At 34.9% G+C, this 19,351-nt stretch overlaps 1 protein-coding gene across 1 annotated transcript in view; it reads left to right on the top strand.

The window, feature by feature from the left end:
- The window catches only part of LOC149804453 (nesprin-1-like), a 572,886-nt gene that overhangs the window by 228,029 nt on the left and 325,506 nt on the right, over nt 1-19,351 (top strand). The window contains exons 62-68 of the mRNA XM_089940603.1: nt 5,686-5,838; nt 6,736-6,900; nt 7,308-7,488; nt 8,260-8,405; nt 10,194-10,346; nt 12,437-12,601; nt 15,468-15,791. Of these exons, the coding sequence (XP_089796729.1) occupies nt 5,686-5,838; nt 6,736-6,900; nt 7,308-7,488; nt 8,260-8,405; nt 10,194-10,346; nt 12,437-12,601; nt 15,468-15,791 (1,287 nt within the window). The remainder of the gene's footprint in view (nt 1-5,685; nt 5,839-6,735; nt 6,901-7,307; nt 7,489-8,259; nt 8,406-10,193; nt 10,347-12,436; nt 12,602-15,467; nt 15,792-19,351) is intronic.

The following is a 19,351-nucleotide window of genomic DNA, read 5'->3' on the forward strand; positions in this document are numbered from 1 at the left end:
AGCTAAATATAGGACAGGCTTGAAAAAATATGGGGTTATCTTGTTTTAAGTAGATAGGTATTTTGAATACCTATACTCTAGCATTAAAATACATTTAAACCTGTCTGTAAAGATATTGCAACACTATTTTTACAGACAGTTGACCTTTGTGTAAAGGTAAACTTTCTATTTGAATTTAAGAATAAGGGTTGCTACCTGTCATTATGTGCAGGTGTCTTTTATATGAAGGTGTCAGCTAAGGTTGGTCTCACTGTTTATCTTTTGTCTTTTTCAAACTTGATGCAGGCATAATAGAATTCCTGGTTATATCCAGAACTCTGGATTGATGCATTATTTCATCTTTTTTGTGTAAAAGAACTCATACAGGTTATGTTATGGTGCAGATGCAAAAAATGAACCCCTCATCCAAGCATTTGGGAAGGATGAGGGGCATTGTTGGAGTAAAGCCTGGAGGCTGAGCATGTATACATGGCATGTTACTCTGCAATTTTTGGAAACAGGTGCTCTTCAAAGAAAAGGATACTTTAAGCCTGGAGGCTGAGCATGTATACATGGCATGTTACTCTGCAATTTTTGGAAACAGGTGCTCTTCAAAGAAAAGGATACTTTTTTATCAGTCACATGATGTGTCACCTGAAGTATCCTATATAAACAAGCCACCTGCATGAAGTATGTCATAGTTTAAAGTGAAGTGTTTTGTTGTCTATTTAAAACAGGGAGAGAAAACCCCATTGTAGTAAAACCTCAACTTGCTACAAAGAATGGGTGGGAGTATGCATGCTCAGCCTCGATCTTTACTGCAATAATATCCCTCATCCTTCACAAATGTTTGGATGAGGGGTTCATTATTATCTGTAAAGCCTTTGGCCTCATGTATACACAGCATCATCAAAGATGGACAACAAAACATCTGCTGAAAACACCAGTAGGAAAAAGGAAGCAAGTGTTAACCTGTGAATCATAATCAAAGAAAAAATATTATTTATATGCTATTAATAACTGCTTCAGCGAAACCCTTACTATTAATATGAATATCCCTTAGAGAAAATTGGTGAAAGGTCCTTACTGATGTCCAGTCTGCTGTTTTCAAGCCATTGTGCAAGGAACAGCCTTGTCTGCTGTTTTCAAGCCATTGTGCAAGGAACAGCCTTGTCTGCTGTTTTCAAGCCATTGTGCAAGGAACAGCCTTGTCTGAAAGTAGCTGATGCTGCAGCAGTTCTGTAAGAATGAGCTTTGAATTTAGACGTATCAATTCCTGATGGTTCTAAAACCATTTTTAACCATTTTGCAATAGTACTTGATAACAATAAGGTACCAGAACTTGAGTAGATTTCCGAAGATTTTTAGTCCTGTCAAGATAATGCAACAAAGTATGCATAGCACAAAGCTTCTCATCCTTATAATGTAGTAGTTCCAACTGGAAATTCTTACCGTGTCTTGAAGTTTTCAACAAATCCAAAAAACTGAATACTATTTTATCTGCCATACAAGTCATGTTATGTAAATTCAAAGATTTTAGAGTATGTGCTCTTGGAGCTGTAGATAAAGCAATAAGAGCAACCAGCTTCATTGTTAATAAACTTAAAGATATAGCTTCCAAAGGAAAAAGGGTGCACAGGTATTTTAAGACTAGGTTTACATCCCAAGTGTCAATATATCTTGGTTTTGGTTGACTTTCAAGTATCTATTAATCAACAAAGGGGTAGAGGCACCAGGCATTATCAAACATTCTCAAAGTAGTAAGTAACATTGCTCTTTGAGTATTGATGACACTATAAGACTTGCCTTCAGCTACCAAAGAATCTAAGTATGAAATAACTGTTATATCAGAGACACAAAAGGGAATAATTTCCCTGATCTTATTCCAGAAATTCCAATTTTTCCATGCCAGATTGTATTGTTTAGTTGTTCTGGTCTCCATGAATTAATAATGATGTCCACAGCTGTAGTTGGAAGTCCTTGGTTTTGGAGCAATCTCCTGATACAATCACTGTGTTTAAAGATAGGGTTTTCCCAAGAGGATGAGTTTGACCATTGTGTGGAAGAGTCGGTACATTTTTGTGCCTTGGAAGTCTAATTGGAATTCTAATTGGAAGAGAAATTAAACATGACAAGAGTAAATGAAACCAGGATTGTGATGTCCAGTGTGGAACAATTAAGAGTGCTTCACTAACGTTATCAGCAATAATTTTATTCAATATTTTCCCAATAAGGTTAAAAGGGGTTAAAATATATGGGATTAAATCATGCCAGGAGAAAGAAAAGGCATCAGTTCTAAAAGCACCTGGTTCTGGAAACCATGAGATGAACTTCTTTAATGGACACTTTAATCTAGATGCAAAAAGATCTATGTCTGGAACAAACGTCTGTGTACACAATCTTTGAAAAATTTCTTTCTTTAGCATCCATTCAATGGAGCCAGAAACATTCCTGGACAGAAAATCTGTGTATATTATGTTTGCCAGCAATATGGACTGCAGATATGAATATTTCCCATTCCAAATCTGTCTAGCTAGCTGATCCAATTGAATTGATGCCATTCCACCTGCTGTATAATATTAATATATGAGATAGCACATATGTTGTCAGACTGAATCTCAGTATGGACATTTCTGTTATCTGAATGAAAAGCTTGTAAGGCGAGAAATTGATAACAACTCTAGGTAATTTATGGAAAAATGGTCTCACTCTTTTCTCACCTACCAGAGATTGATCTGTTTGAATTAAGTTTATAAGCTCCCCACCTTGAGAGTGATGCGTACCGCTGCAGTGGCCTAGTGGTTAGAGCATTCTCCTCGGATGTGGAAGATCGTGGGTTCGATCCCCGACCAAGTCATACCAAAGACTTGACTTACACAAATGGTACTAACACCTGCCTTGCTTGGCACTCAGCATTAAGAGGTTAGTGTTAGGACTGGTCGACCTGGTGTCAGGATAATGTGACTGGGTGGGACATCCTGCTACATGTCTGCGTCATGATGACTCAGTGCTAGACATCACTATAAACTGCCACACTGCAGACATCATAACGATATGACTGAAAAATTGTTAAAGCTACACTAAAAATCCAAATCACACACGCACACACACACTGAGAGTGATGCATGAGTTTGAATAGTAAAAGCAATCTTGTCATGTCTGATAGATTTTCCAGTCGTGTCTGCAACATTTAGATACCACCATTTAAGTTCCTGGATACTTTGTGGAGATAACTGTACTGTATTATCCAAATTTTTATTTTCACTAAAGCCTTTTATTTTATCATGTTCCAAGTACGTGTAGTGCATTGGGGCTTCCAGGATTGCATAAAAGGCATTAATAATCATACCAATAAATGATGCAACCTCTCATACTCTAACATACTTTCTACCAATGAGCTTCTTGGCAAAAACATGGATCTTTTCCACTTTCTCCTTAGTAAGAAAAACCTTAAATTGTACAGAGTCTAACACAAAACCAATAAAGATAATTCATTGAGATGGAAGAAACACTGATTTTTCGAGATTGATAGTGAAACTAAGAGATTTTAATGTCTCATTCATAGTCCATGTGTTTTGCAAGCAAATGTGATTATCACCATCCAAATTCAACGAGTCATCAATATAATAGGAACACCTAATGCACTGATGCCTAAACCAAGCATAAATGGGTTTTAGGATCTTAGTGAAAACTCTTGGAGCGGAGGATAGCTAAAAAGGTAAACATACAAACTGCCTCTAGCACCACGGCCTTTATTGAAACCTCTGTGAATATGGGCAAAATTTTCTTTTGCAAGTGCAAACTCAGTGTCACATCTTTTAACTTCCTTGGCCACATCACCCCCAAAAGCATGGACATTATGGGGGTATGCATATTGGAATATTTCCTTTTCTAATGTGGTTAAATTATATACCTTCTTCTTAGGGAGACATGATATTGCACCTGACCCATAAGGGTAATAGCATCTGAAATTAGGATCTTTGCTTTTTCATTAGTGGCAATCTGAGACTTTAGTAATTCTGCTAATTGGACAATTGGCATAATGCCTGCAGCAACAAGATTTTGTATATCCCTAAAGGTTTTGTCACTAGATTGAACACGTTTGCTAAGGTCATTCCTTGATTGAGAAGTGGGAGACCCAACTTTGACAGTTTTCTGGGATATTGTACTTTTGTACAATTTCATGTTGCACATATAGAAGTGCATGCAGTAAGGATTTAGGTATTGGCTCTCCTTTTTGGGGAGTTTTCAGTTTGGGTAACTCACATATTATCAGCATTGCTTGTAGAAATAGAGTTGTAATCAGGCTGCAAAGCATCAAACAATGTCCCATTTATTTTTCCATTCAAAGAAATTTGCTTGAGTGATCTACTTGCATCACCCTCTGCTAGGGTAACATCAACATTGCGATATGGCCCTTCATTTTCAACTTCAGCATGTAATTCAGGTAAACATTCACCAAAAAGGGCATCATTTTCATTGTCATCTGCCATAACAGGCTGCATTTCATTTTGGCCCAATTTTTTCTTCAAAAGCTCAATTTCTGTTTCCAACAGGTTATTTATATCTATGAGACTGGACATCCTCGACTCTCTGACATTTTTCGCTTTTTTGGTCCCCATAACAGGTTTGCGTTTTGCTACTTTCTGAAGTTTAGTCTCAACAGACTTCAGTTTTTTCTCCTTGCTTTTCTGGTTTATGGATTCTTAACTCCTCTCTCTTTTGAGGAATTTGCCTCAAATTCACAAAAGGCTGCAATATGCTCAGGTTCGAATCCCGAAAATTCTGAGTCAGCTTCGAGGTCAGTAATTGAGAGGAATTCATCCTCTTCAGTAGCCGGTACAAAAAAATAAAAAGAAACTATGACAAATAACATGTATAGCTGGGACTATGTCCTAAGCTGGCTACATGCCCACCTCAATACACGCCTATTATTGAACTTACTGCTCCGCTATAACACCAGAATAACTGAGATACCTCATGTGGTGGTGGGTGGCTTGATTATATATGATACTTCAGGTGACACATCATGTGACTGATAAAAATGTTTCCTTTTCTTTGAAGAGCGCCTGTTTCCACCTTGATAGAGTAACATGCAATGTGTACATGTGAGGCTGAAGGCTTTATGGAAAATAATAGCTGAAATGTTGTAGACAGTATAAAAGTGTTCTTTGTGCAGATACAGAAAATAGCTAAACTGCTGTAGATTGTATACAAGTGTTCTTTGGGCAAATACAGAAAATAGCTAAAGTTTGTACATTGTATAAAAGTGTTCTTTGTGCAGATACAGAAAATAGCTAAAATGTTTTACATTGTATAAAAGTGTTTTTTTATACAGATACAAAGAATAGCTAAAATGTACATTGTTAAAAGTTATTTTTTGGTACAGATACAGAAAATACCTAAAATGTTGTACATTGTATAAGTGTTCTTTGTGCAGATACAGAAAATAGCTAAAATGTTGTAGATTGTATAAAAGTGTTCTTTTGTGCAGATACAAAAAATAGCTAAAATGTTGTAGATTGTATAAAAGTGTTCTTTGTGCAGATGCAGAAAATAGCTAAAATGTTGTACATTGTATAAATGTATTCTTTGTACAGATACAGAAAATAGCTAAAATGTTTTACATTGTATAAATGTATTCTTTGTACAGATACAGAAAATAGCTAAAATGTTGTAGATTGTATAAAAGTGTTCTTCGTTCAGGTTCTTCAGCTGAACATTGCCTCCCAGCAGAGTGCAATTGACAACCTGAATGACAAGGCCCAGATGCTGAAAGAGGCCAGCAATGACACAAACCTCATGAACCAGATACGACAGATTGTTGAGCGGTACCGTATCATATGTCTGGATGCCAGGGTAAGTCACTCTGACGGAACATGTATATTATTGATTCTGCAGAATTCATGTTGGTTTTATTATTTAGAATGTTGATTCATGTAGCAGATTTAATATTGTATATAATCTTTGCCAAGTAAGTACTTACAACACTGTACAAGGATAAACATTTTAGAAAGAAAGTGTACAAGATGGACACTGTACAATGATAGACATCTTAGAAAGAAAGATATTGTACAAGGATGGACAATGTACGAGGATGGACACTGTAACAAGATAGACATTATACAAGGATAGACAATGTACAAAGAAGGACACTGTACAAAGATAAACACTGTGCAATGATATTACATATTACATATGATAAATGCTGCAAAATGCCAGAGACCCTGTGTAATCCTAGCATAGAGGGGAACCACAACTGAGTCTGTTTTGGAAGATTCATTTGTATGGGGTCCTAATATCAAATAAATTATAATAAAACACATCTTCCAGGCAAAACAGCAACATTCTGACTGTTATGGTCACCATTTTTCAGCCATGATCATATTATTATAAAATTATCAAATGATCATTGAATCTGATTCATAAATTTGACATGACAATGCAAGTTTGATCAGATCCATAAACTTGACAAGACAATGCAAGTTTAATCTGATCCATAAACTTGACAAGACAATGCAAGTTTGATCAGATCCATAAACTTGACAAGACAATGCAAGTTTGATCAGATCCATAAACTTGACAAGACAATACATGTTTGATCTGATCCATAAACTTGACAAGACAATGCAAGTTTGATCCGATCCATAGTTCTAGCTAGTGTACATCACAGTAAGTAATGGTAGTTGTTAGTGATGCATTTAGGACCTTTTTTCTCTCTTTTTCTCATGTGTTATTGTATGCTTATTTGCATAGGAGCTCCAGAGTAATTGTGAAAAGTATGTGCGAGATCACCAGTTGTACCGGGACTCCTACATGGGCACTTCTGAATGGTTGAGTGCCACCATTGATAAGATGAATGCCTGTAGTGATGTGCGTGGAGACAGGTCAACCATTGAGGCACAGCTTCAAAAAGTGGCTGTAAGTCTTGAACGATTATTTCCCTATAACTGCTTTATTTTGATGCAGGGTCAGAAAAATTTATGATGCTTGAAGCACTCAAAGTAGAATTTCATTGGCTATCTTTTATGCTGAGTTTGATGAATGGTACTCATTAAAATGTGAGAGTGAATTTTGATAGTTAAAAAATACTCACACTTTATATACAATCCACAAATGAGACATGATTTAGCAGATGCTTTTCAATTTACGTTATTTTGGAAAAGGTTTATTTGTCTTTTAAATATACATTTTTGCAAAGCTTAATTATGTTCACATCTCTTGTTTTTTAATTGAATTTTAGAAGAAAACCCATATAAATTCATTTTTCAGTTAAACTTCATTCATCTTTTGCATTACTCAGTTGTTATACTTTTGATTTTGTACAGGATATTATCTCAGTGAGTGATGCAGGGCGAGAAAAGTTAGATGACACATTGGCTAAAGGAGATATTGTTCTCCCTGAGACGTCTGCTCAGGGTCAGGAACTGATTAGAGAAGAGCTTAACATGCTTACCAACGACTTTGAAGGATTTGAAACTGACATCACTGAGCTGCAGAATATGTTAGGTAATCTAATTCCACGTTTTATTCAGCAGAACGTGTCCTGTGTGCAAAAGAATTCAAAGATCGTAGAATACAGTTTCATATATTTTTTTAAAATCCTAAATGTTATCAAGATAAAGTGGGGCATTGTATTTTGAAGTAGTTAGGATCTTCTGAATATGGTAAAGAAAAAAACAGCCCATACATTTTTAGTTGTCATAGTAGAGAAAGATAGAATTCCCTGTAAGTCTTACAAAGTTTAAATAGGGCTGGTCCACCCTGTAAGTCTTACGAAGTTTAAATAGGGCTGGTACACCAAACAGTTTAAATAATAATTACAGTCTCTCACTCATATTTTATGGAATACATAGAGACTAATGTTTTAATATCCCAAAATTATTCGTCAACTGGAGCTTCTTTTTTTTTTTAAAGTATATTTATATTGTTAGGATTAGAAGTCTTAGGTAATACCTGTTGACCCATTTGCACTTGTACATCATTGGTTTGAAGTTTGATCACTTAAAGGGTCTTCACCAGTTGCTGCATGGAACCAGTAACTGCATGATTGTTGTTATTCTAAATTCTATCATGCATTTTTGTTAGTAGTAAACACAAGACATATCCTTGAATGGTTTTGTTCGATTTTTACTCTGCTAGTTGAGTAAATACCCACAGAGTCAAGTATAAACTAATAGTCCAGTGGTAACTTGTTCTGTGTACCAACTGGTGCAGAACTCCTGATTTTCCTGTGATGAGTTTTTTTCTCTCCATACATGTTGATTATACCTACTTCAGAGAAGCTTCGTGATGACTGGCTGATGTATGAAGAGCAGTATGAAGAACTGAACCAGTGGATCAAGGACACTGAGTCAAACATGAAGGCCGAGGCAGAACTCAAGGCCACACTGGAGGAGAAAACAGGACAGATGGAGAAACAGAATGTAAGTAACAGTGATTTTAATATGTGAAAAACTGTAGTGCCTGACTCATGATTGACTTGTATTTAGCAAGACCTATCACTAACGGGTATCTTTTTACCCCATTGAAAGATCAATACAATCAATGTTAAACTACTGATGACTAGGTACATAATTGATATGACAAGGAACATAATTGATATGACTAGGTACATAATTGATAGGACAAGGTACATAATTGATATGACTAGGTACATAATTGATATGACAAGGAACATAATTGATATGACTAGGTACATAATTGATATGACTAGGTACATAATTGATATGACAAGGTACATAATTGATATGACTAGGTATATAATTTATAGGACTAGGTACATAATTGATATGACAAGGTACATAATTGATATGGCTAGGTATATAATTGATATGACAAGATATTTTAGCAAGGGTTCTGCTGTGGATGGTACTGTTGTCAACTCAAGTTATTCAAGATATTCAAAACTACCCACCATCAGATTGCAGCACTTGTTGACCTTGTGGCTTGTGTCATGTTAATGGGATTTCCAGGCAGGATGACACAACTTTGATAGTGTCTTGAACAAGTGGTTTCATTTTCAGCATATTTTTAACAATTTATTCTATTCTTTTACATTAAAGATAGTTATTTTGAATACTGTACTCTTTCATTAGAGATAAGTATTTTGAATACTGTACTCATGCATTAGAGATAATTATTTGGAATACTGTACTCTTGCATTAGAGATACTTTTTTAATACTGTACTCTTTCATTAGAGATAATTGTTTTGAATACTGTACTCTTGCATTAGAGAGTTATTTTGAATACTGTACTCTTTGCATTAGAGTTATTTTGAATACTGTACTGAGTCTCTTACATTAGAGATAGTTATTTTGAATACTGTACTCTTGCATTAGAGAGTTATTTTGAATAATGTTCTCTTGCATTAGAGAGTTATTTTGAATACTGTACTCTTACATTAGAGATAGTTATTTTGAATACTGTACTCTTGCATTAGAGATAGTTATTTTGAATACTGTACTCTTACATTAGAGATAGTTATTTTGAAGACTGTACTCTTGCATTATAGTTATTTTGAATACTGTACCCTTACATCAGAGATAATTATTTTGAATATGGTACTCTTCCATTATAGAGAGTTATTTTAAATACTGTACTATTGCATTAAAGAGTTATTTCGAATACTTTTCTCTTGCATTATAGATAATTATTCTAATACTGTACACTGGCATTAGGGATAATTATTTTGAATATTGTACTCTTGTATTAGAGATATTTATTTTGAATACTGTACTCTTACTATATAGTTATTTTGAATACTGTACTCTTGCAGTAAAGACAATTATTTTGAATACTGTACTCTTGCATTAGAGATAGTTATTTTGAATACTTTTCTCTTGCATTAGAGATAGTTTTTTTGAATACTGTACTCTTGCATTAGAGATAATTACTTTGAATATTGTACTCTTGTATTAGAGATATTCATTTTGAACACTGTACTCTTACTATATAGATAGTTATTTTGAATACTGTACTCTTGCATTAAAAATAATTATTTTGAATACTGTACTCGTGCATTAGAGATAGTTATTTTGGATACTGTACTCTTGCATGAAAGATAATTATTTTGAATAATGTACTCATGCATTAGAGATAGTTATTTTGAATATTGTACTCTTACATTAAAGATGGTTATCTTGAATACTGTACTTTTGCATTAGAGATAGTTATTTTGATTTCTGTACATTTCCCATCATCTTGCCACCAGACTGTACATGAAGAGGTGATGAATCAGCAGACAAAGTTTGATGAGCTGGCCGAGGGGGCCCAGGGACTGGTACAGTCCACAGTAGACAACCGACTGACTTCACAACTGACCCAGCTCAGTTCAAGATATTCATCTCTTATCGCTGCTTCCAAGGCAAGTCATTTATTTGTCTTAATCATAAATCTACATGTATCTAACAGCTATCTGTTTGTCTGTTTTCAGAATGTCTACTTACCTTTTGATCTATCGGTATCATGACTACTATCTTATTTGGATTAAGATACCCATATCACATAATAATAATAATTATTATTATTATTATTATTAAAAATAATAATAATATCAACCATGAATATTTAAAGAGGGTGACAGAGTAAGTTGGATTACTAATTTGCCTAGACTACATGTATATTATAAGGTCTTGTATGCATTGATAAACTGCATCCCTTGTTATAAGAGACTGATGTTAAAACTAGTTACCAATGTAAACAACTATTGGCAGTCAAAAACTAGTTACCAATGTAAACAACCAGTGGCAGTCATTCTGTTGTGAGATTTTGAGAATTTAGGAGATAGGCTGTAGGTTGTTTAAATAATTACTGTCTTATGTTTTGAGGCTGTAGGCTGTTGAAAAAGTTACTGTCTTATGGTTAAGTTGTAGGCTGTTAAATAATTACTGTCTTTTGATTTGAGAGTGTAGGCTATTTAAATAATTACTGTCTTATTGTTTGCGGCTGTAATCTGTTTAAATAATTACTGTCTTATGGTTTGAGGCTGTAGTCTATTTAAATTACTGTCTTATGGTTTGAGGATGTTTGCTGTTAAATAATTACTGTCTTATGGTTTGAGGATGTAGGCTGTTTAAATGATTACTGTCTTATTGTTTGAGGCTGTAGGCTATTTAAATAATTAAGGAAACATAGTACTGTTGCTGAATAATTGTATGGAATAATTATGAGCACCCTATGACAAATTTTCAACATGCCAAGTTAGCAATTGGTCCTTTCATAAATGCCAAATTTGACTTCTTGGAAGCTCTGGACCAGCGGCATGTATTGATGCCACTATATGTCTAAAGGAGGTCTTCAAAGAACCAGTTATGGTTGTCAATTGATGACCCAACAGTTTAAAAGATCACCTTGTGTATGAACAGTTGAACTCAAATCATAGCATGAAAGTAGGAATATACAGATTTACAAATGGATGTGTGCATGTGCCTGAGGCTACTCTTTAAGAGTTCATGAACAGGGGTTACTAAAGGGTAGGATGTGTCAGTAAAATTTTCATTTGTGTCCTGATGTGCAGTATTTGTGCTGTTCAGTATGTGGGCAGAACAGTTGACTTTAGAGAAGAAATTTATAATCACAAAAGCCATGTTAGAAAAAAGGTCAGCAAAAAACTTGTCAAGCATTTCAGGTCACCCAGATGCTTTGTACCAAGGCGTATGATTGACGTATGCCAAGGCATACATTTGACACATAGATGTCATGCAAGGCCAAGGCATATAATTTAACATAGATGTCATGAAAGACCAAGGCATGCAATGTAACATAGATGTCAAGAAAGACCAAGGCATGCAATGTAACATAGATGTCATGAAAGACTAAGGCATGCAATGTAACATAGATGTCATGAAAGACCAAGGCATGCAATGTAACATAGATGTCATGAAAGACCAAGGCATGCAATGTAACATAGATGTCATGAAAGACCAAGGCATGCAATGTAACATAGATGTCATGAAACACCAAGGCATGCAATGTAACATAGATGTCATGAAAGACCAAGGCATATAATTGACACATAGGCATGCAAGGACAGGGTGCAACACAATTATTCACTTGTATTTTAACTATTTCACTACAAAATGCTGCAGTTTTGTCTATTAAAATTGGTATTTTTCATCATGTCATAAATAGCATTTTTTATTTGTGATCATTTCAAGTTATGAAACATGCTGAAACATTTCACATTTTGCATAACAATGATTGTCAAAAATATAAATTATTTGGCTGATTTCATCCATTAAACTGAAATGGACATTCATTTGACAATTGATTTACATAGTTAATTACATAGTTAGCTACAACAATAAAGAGAAAAGTGTAATTAGATTAAAAGCTTTTTCTCTTTCCCTATCTCTAATGTAGAAATAATAGATCTATCAAGTATGATTTATAGTGCACATACACTGATGCACACAAACAATTGAAATAATATCTTTTCTGTTTCCTTTCTGACAGGAGTACCTAAAGCGGTATGATCAGCATGTCCAGGACCACCAACAGTATGCAGAAACCTTCACAGAGGCTGTGACATGGCTGCAAACCACACGGGACAAACTGTCTGTTTGTGCTGACACCTCTGGGGATCGATACACCATCCAGACACAGCTGGAGAAGCTACAGGTAGATTGTGAGAACCATTGATGCAAAACTAAGAGCACTGTGGAAAACATGTACGATTGTTTTTTTTTACTCAAAATACTATTTGTAGTCATCTAATGAACAGAAAAATGTAGCTGTCCTTTGCCATATGCCTTGTTCTCAACTTTTCCGTTATAATGTCCTTTGCCATATGCCTTGTCCTTAACTTTCCCATTATAATGTCCTTTGCCATATGCCATGTTCTTAACTTTACCATTATAATGTCCTTTGCCATATGCCTTGTTCTTAACTTTCCCATTATAATGTCCTTTGCCATATGCCTTGTTCTTAACTTTACCATTATAATGTCCTTTGCCATATGCCTTGTTCTTAACTTTCCCATTATAATGTCCTTTGCCATATGCCATGTTCTTAACTTTACCATTATAATGTCCTTTGCCATATGCCTTGTCCTTAACTTTCCCATTATAATGTCCTTTGCCATATGCCATGTTCTTAACTTTACCATTATAATGTCCTTTGCCATATGCCTTGTTCTTAACTTTCCCATTATAATGTCCTTTGCCATATGCCTTGTTCTTAACTTTCCCATTATAATGTCCTTTTTCATATGCCTTGTTCTTAACTTTCCCATTATAATGTCCTTTTTCATATGCCTTGTTCTTAACTTTCCCATTATAATGTCCTTTGCCATATGCCTTGTTCTTAACTCTCTCATTATAATGTCCTTTGCCATTTGCATTGTTCTTAACTCTCCTATTATAATGTCCTTTGCCATATGCCTTGTTCTTAAGTCTCCTATTATGATGTCCTTTGCCATGTGCCATATTCTTAATTCTCCCATTATAATGTCCTTTGCCATATGCCTTGTTCTTAACTCTCCCATTACCATATATATTCACGTATAAACCTGTTTGCGTATAAGCCAACCCCCAAACTGAACAGGTATAAACACTAAAAAGTGCATGACCTGCACATAAGCCAACCCACAACTCTGAGACATCACAAGATGCACGAGGTAAGTTCTAAATGCATTTATTTAGGCAAACTTATATTAACAAAAATTACACGTATACTTATCTCGAGGTTGGTGTGCATAATTATTAAAAAGAAATGGTATAAACTTGTTTGAAAAGTAATTCATTTTTCTGTTTTCTTTTTGTTTCTGCCTAATTCAGATATGTGTATAATTGGATCAAATGATGACAAGAATTTAGCAATCACAGGTTGCTATAACACTACCTTTCCCTTTTGACTCGATTATTTTTTATGCATTATTGCATTGGACATTTTATATCAGTGCACCAATGATTACGTTTTTACTTTGCCTTGAAATTATAAAAACCTAACTCATTAAAATGTAATCCCAGTATGACAGCACAATGAATAACAATATGGTTTGATTCAATGCTCGCAAATAGGCTACTGAACATATTTACATACTGGCACCACGGCATGTACATTGTAGGTTTGAATATGCGCAGAATGAAGTACATTCCACTGAATGAAGTATATTGCTTGGAGTCGAATCATGGGCACCACTGTGCTAAACATTAATGATATCTCCAAAATACTTTAAAGATATCTCCAAAATACAAAAATGAAGTTTAAGAAATAATGCTTTAAAAATTATGCTAATACCGTATAAGCTGACTTGTAGTTTTCTTTGATCTAAGTGACCTTACACCATACCTGTCAACTTTAGTGCCAGGAGGGATAAAGAACCTCCCAATTTTTGGAGTTGCTCCATGCCTACCTCCCAATTTCATAATATATTCTGATTTTTTCAGAGAACTCCCGATTATTACATTATGTCTTCCGTTTTTCTTTCTTCTAAACAACATAAGTCCTACATGTTCTGTTGTATAACCTGTGAAATATTGTTGTGACGAAATAATTACTTTACTATAAAGAATTTGCTTCTTCACTAATAGAATGTTAAGTTTAAACATTATTCATGTAAATTATGATTATTTTTACCTCTACAACAATAGAAAAATAAATAAACCACAACAATAATGTCATCGACAATTAATTTCATTCCAAAGAATGATTGCTATGAATGCTGTAACTCCATATGCTATAGCGCCATTCCCACCAAAGAAACTTACACGAGTGAACACCTGACATTTTTATACCATATGTACCGATGTTAATTACCATCGTTAAATTAAAAGAGGGAATGAAATACATACCACACAGCAAATATGTCCTCAAAAAACTAATTCAGAATACATGTGTTTTATAGTAAACAATACTAAATGCCTTACGAGTTGACAATAAGGGAATAAGGTCTGATATACAAGATATTTGCCACATGTACAGTACTTTGAGGCTGCCTATTTAGGTACCTTTAGTTCAACAGAATTGGGAATCCTTTATTTGCCAATCAATTGCTGGTGCTTGCATAACACACAATAGTGTAGAACATAGTTTTCTTTGAATTATGACAACGGGCCAGTTGTTTTCACAAAATAGTTGCATCAATAAGGATTAACTTTTGGTTATTCGTGCTGGCTTTCTTGCTTGTTTGTTTAAGACTGACATTTAACTATTGTGCAGTTTGACCACAGCTGACCAGACTATGAAAATAGGGCACATCCTGGGGGAAAATAGGGCATATCACAGGGAGAAATGGCAAGTCTTTTTGCGAATTTCATGCATATTGGACCAGGAAGATCGATCATGTATATATGTGCAGTTAATTGGAGGAATGATAAAAGACAGCGTGAAGAGTAGCATCGTGGATAGAACTTTGAATCATATCTAGTTGTCAAATGCATTTGTACATAAAAAAATTAATGCTGATAGGTATCAAATGATATTATTCCTTTACCAATTTTCAATCTTCATTCAATATGTCTAAATTATTTTTGTTTGTTTTCAGGAATTTGTTGTCTTGAAAGAAGAGGGACAGCTGCTGATTCACACTGCCCAGACATGGGGAGAGAAGACAATGAACAACACATCAGTGGAAGGTCGTGAGATGATTCGCCACGAGCTTCAGCAGCTACAGCAGGAGTGGGATGCTTTGATTGGTGAAACAACAGATACCAAGGTAATGTTGGAGTCCTGTCTGCTGCAGTGGACTGACTTTAGTGACAGCTACGAGCAGATACAGAAATGGTTGCGGGAGACGGAAAAGAGGCTGAAGATTTCTGACCCCAAGGTGGACCTTAGTGAGAAGAAAGCAGAGCTGCAGAGAATCAAGGTTAGTCTTTTAATTTTGCCTGCATTTGCAGATAATGAAACAGTAAAATCTGTTTGGATAGACCAATATTTTTGTCAAAAAATACAGGTGGTCTCTCTAAAGAAGTCATCACAGTGTAACAAAGTGGATCTATGCATTAAGAATCCAGCCTGAACATTTATTTTTACCAATCACAAGTGATGATTCCTTTGAAAGGTCATTTCGGATTGGCTTGGGGTGCAATGTGTTAATGCTTGCTGTGATAAGAGGTGTTAATTTGAAATTGTTTCCAAGAAAATAGTTGTTGTTGTTGTCGTTGGATTTAATGCCATTTTTCAGCACACGATAGGCTATGCATGGCAGCCAGTATTAATGGTGAAGGAAGAACCTAGGAAAACCCCAGGAAGAACCACCAACCCACGAGAAGCTACTGGCAAGCTTTCTCACATACCCACATTAGCCGAATCCTAGACTCGAACCCACGCAGACAGAGATGAGATGGCAGTGATCCATAACGGAGAGCGCTTTAGACCACTCGGCCACTTGGGGCCCCATAAAATAATTGAAAGTACATACCTTAATACATTGTGATATGGCCCTTTGATATCAACATTTTTCTCATGGGATTGAGCTGTATTTTCTCACATCTTGGGATTGAGTTGTATTTTCTCATGTCATGGGATTGAGTTGTATTTTCTCACATCATGAGATTAAGTTGTATTTTCTGTCATGGGATTGAGTTGTATTTTCTCATGTCATGGAATTGAGTTGTATTTTCTCACATCATGGGATTGAGTTGTATTTTCTCATGTCATGGGATTGAGTTGTATTTTCTCATGTCATGAGATTGAGTTGTATTTTCTCACATCATGGGATTGAGTTGTATTTTCTGTCATGGGATTGAGTTGTATTTTCTCATGTCATGGAATTGAGTTGTATTTTCTCACATCATGGGATTGAGTTGTATTTTCTCATGTCATGGGATTGAGTTGTATTTTCTCACATCATGGGATTGAGTTGTATTTTCTCATGTCATGGGATTGAGTTGTATTTTCTCATGTCATGAGATTGAGTTGTATTTTCTCATGTCATGGGATTAAGTTGTATTTTCTCATGTCATGGGATTGAGTTGTATTTTCTCACGTCATGAGATTGAGTTGTATTTTCTCACATCATGGGATTGAGTTGTATTGTCTCATGTCATGGGATTGAGTTGTATTTTCTCATGTCATGGGATTGAGTTGTATTTTCTCACATCATGAGATTGAGTTGTATTTTCTGTCAAGGGATTGAGCTTATTTTCTCATATTATGGGATTGACTTCTGAATATAATTTGGAGGCACCAAAGTCCATAGTTATAACTGCTTCTTCCAAGTCTTATTTTTACCTTTTGACATAATTTTGCAGTTTTTGTCCATGCTGGATATTTTCAGTGATGTTAAAATGAGGGCATTGTGCAGGCCCACACATACATCTAACCAATCACGTTATTGCTATACAAGCTGTACTATGCTAGTGACAAAGCCACTGAGTGCAGTATGCTATAAATAGAATGCCTATTGCACAGATGATTCTATATTAATATACCTGCCAGAGAAATTTCAAGCGGTGAAATATATGATTAATTGACCTAAATTTAACATTTTTACTTTACTTGTACACTTTTGTTATGTATAGAAAAGTTTTATAGCAAAAGGTCTGATCATTTTTGCTGTTTAATCATTTTTCAATGAAGAATTTTTTAAAATGCATTGAAAACCAAAGAGAAAGTCATTACCTGCATGTTGCTTAAAGTTGTGTGACCAAAATTGACTTTTTCAATCTCAAAATATATCGGTTCATTTTCCGAGTCAATCATCTGAATCATTCAGTCAGTGTCTGACTTAATGAATCGGTCTGATCAATATCTGACTTACTGAATCAGTCTGATCAATATCTGACTTAATGAATCAGTCTGATCAATATTTGACTCACTGTATCAGTGTGATTAATATCTGACTTAATAGATTCAGTCTGATCAATATTTGACTTACTGTATCAATGTGATCAATATCTGACTTAACAGATTCAGTCTGATCAATATCTGACTTAATGAATCAGTCTGATCAATATTTGACTCACTATCAGTGTGATTAATATCTGACTTAATAGATTCAGTCTGATCAATATTTGACTTACTGTATCAGTGTGATCAGTATCTGACTTAATAGATTCAGTCTGATCAATATTTGACTCACTATCAGTGTGATAAATATCTGACTTAATAGATTCAGTCTGATCAGTATCTGACTTAATAGATTCAGTCTAATCAATATCTGACTTACTGAACCAGTCTGATCTATATCTGACTTACTGAATCAGTGTGATCAGTATCTTACTTACTGAATCAGTCTGATCTATACGACTTACTGAATCAGTGTGATCAATATTTGACTTAATAGATTCAGTCTGATGAATATTTGACTCACTATCAATGTGATCAATATCTGACTTAATAGATTCAGTCTGATCAATATCTGACTTAATATTCAGTCTGATCAATATCTGACTTACTGAATCAGTCTGATCTATATCTGACTTACTTGATTAGTGTGATCAGTATCTGACTTACTGAATTTGCCAGATCAATATCTGACTTACTGAATCAGCCTGATCTATATGACTTACTGAATCAGTCTGATGAATATCTGACTTACTGAATCAGTCTGATCTATATCTGATTTATTGATTCAGTCCTAAAATCATAATAAATTCTAGTAATATCAGTCTTTCTGTTGATTTACACACTAAATAAAATCAGACTTTTTTTAATTTGACCCATTCTTGATAGGTTTTCAATATATCCCCATTTTCGAAATTGGTAAGTAAGATTTCAGAATGTTGGAACATTCGGTCTTTGAGCTAAACATGATTGTTCAACACTAGATGAATCTAAAGGCATTTTTGAAGCTGTTCCTGCCATGATTGTGCCATGTTATATACATGATTGTGCCATGTTATGTACCTGATTGCGCCATGTTGTGTAATTGATTGTGCCTTGTTATGCACCTGTTTGTACCACATTATGTACCTGACTGCCATGTTGTGAACCTGATTGTGCCATGATGGGTGCCATGTTGTATACTTGATTGTGCCTTGTTATGTACATGTTTGTGCCATGCTATGTACCTGATTGTGCTATGATGTTTACCAGATTGTGCCATGTTATATATCTAATTGTGCCTTGTTATGTACCTGATTATGCCTTGCTATGTACCTGATTGTGCCATGTTTTGTACCTGATTGTGCCATGTTGTGTCCCTGATGACAAGAGAGGAAGCATATAATGCCATCCCAGAAAAAATACAGCATGTCATAGACACATGATGGAACCTTGGACTGATATGTGTATGTAACAGTGTTACTATGAAGATGCATTTGATGATGTTTTAGCCATGATATATGGCAAAAAGGTGTTATTATAAATGTGCATTTTGATGATGTTTGAGCCATGATATATGGCACTAAGGTGTTATTATAAAAATGCATTTTGATGATGTTTGAGCCATGATATATGGTACTAAGCTGTTACTCTGAAGAC

The sequence above is a fragment of the Sinohyriopsis cumingii genome, chromosome 2 (genome assembly GCF_028554795.1).
Source record: "Sinohyriopsis cumingii isolate HCF-2022 chromosome 2, ASM2855479v2, whole genome shotgun sequence".
Lineage (NCBI taxonomy): Eukaryota > Metazoa > Mollusca > Bivalvia > Unionida > Unionidae > Sinohyriopsis > Sinohyriopsis cumingii.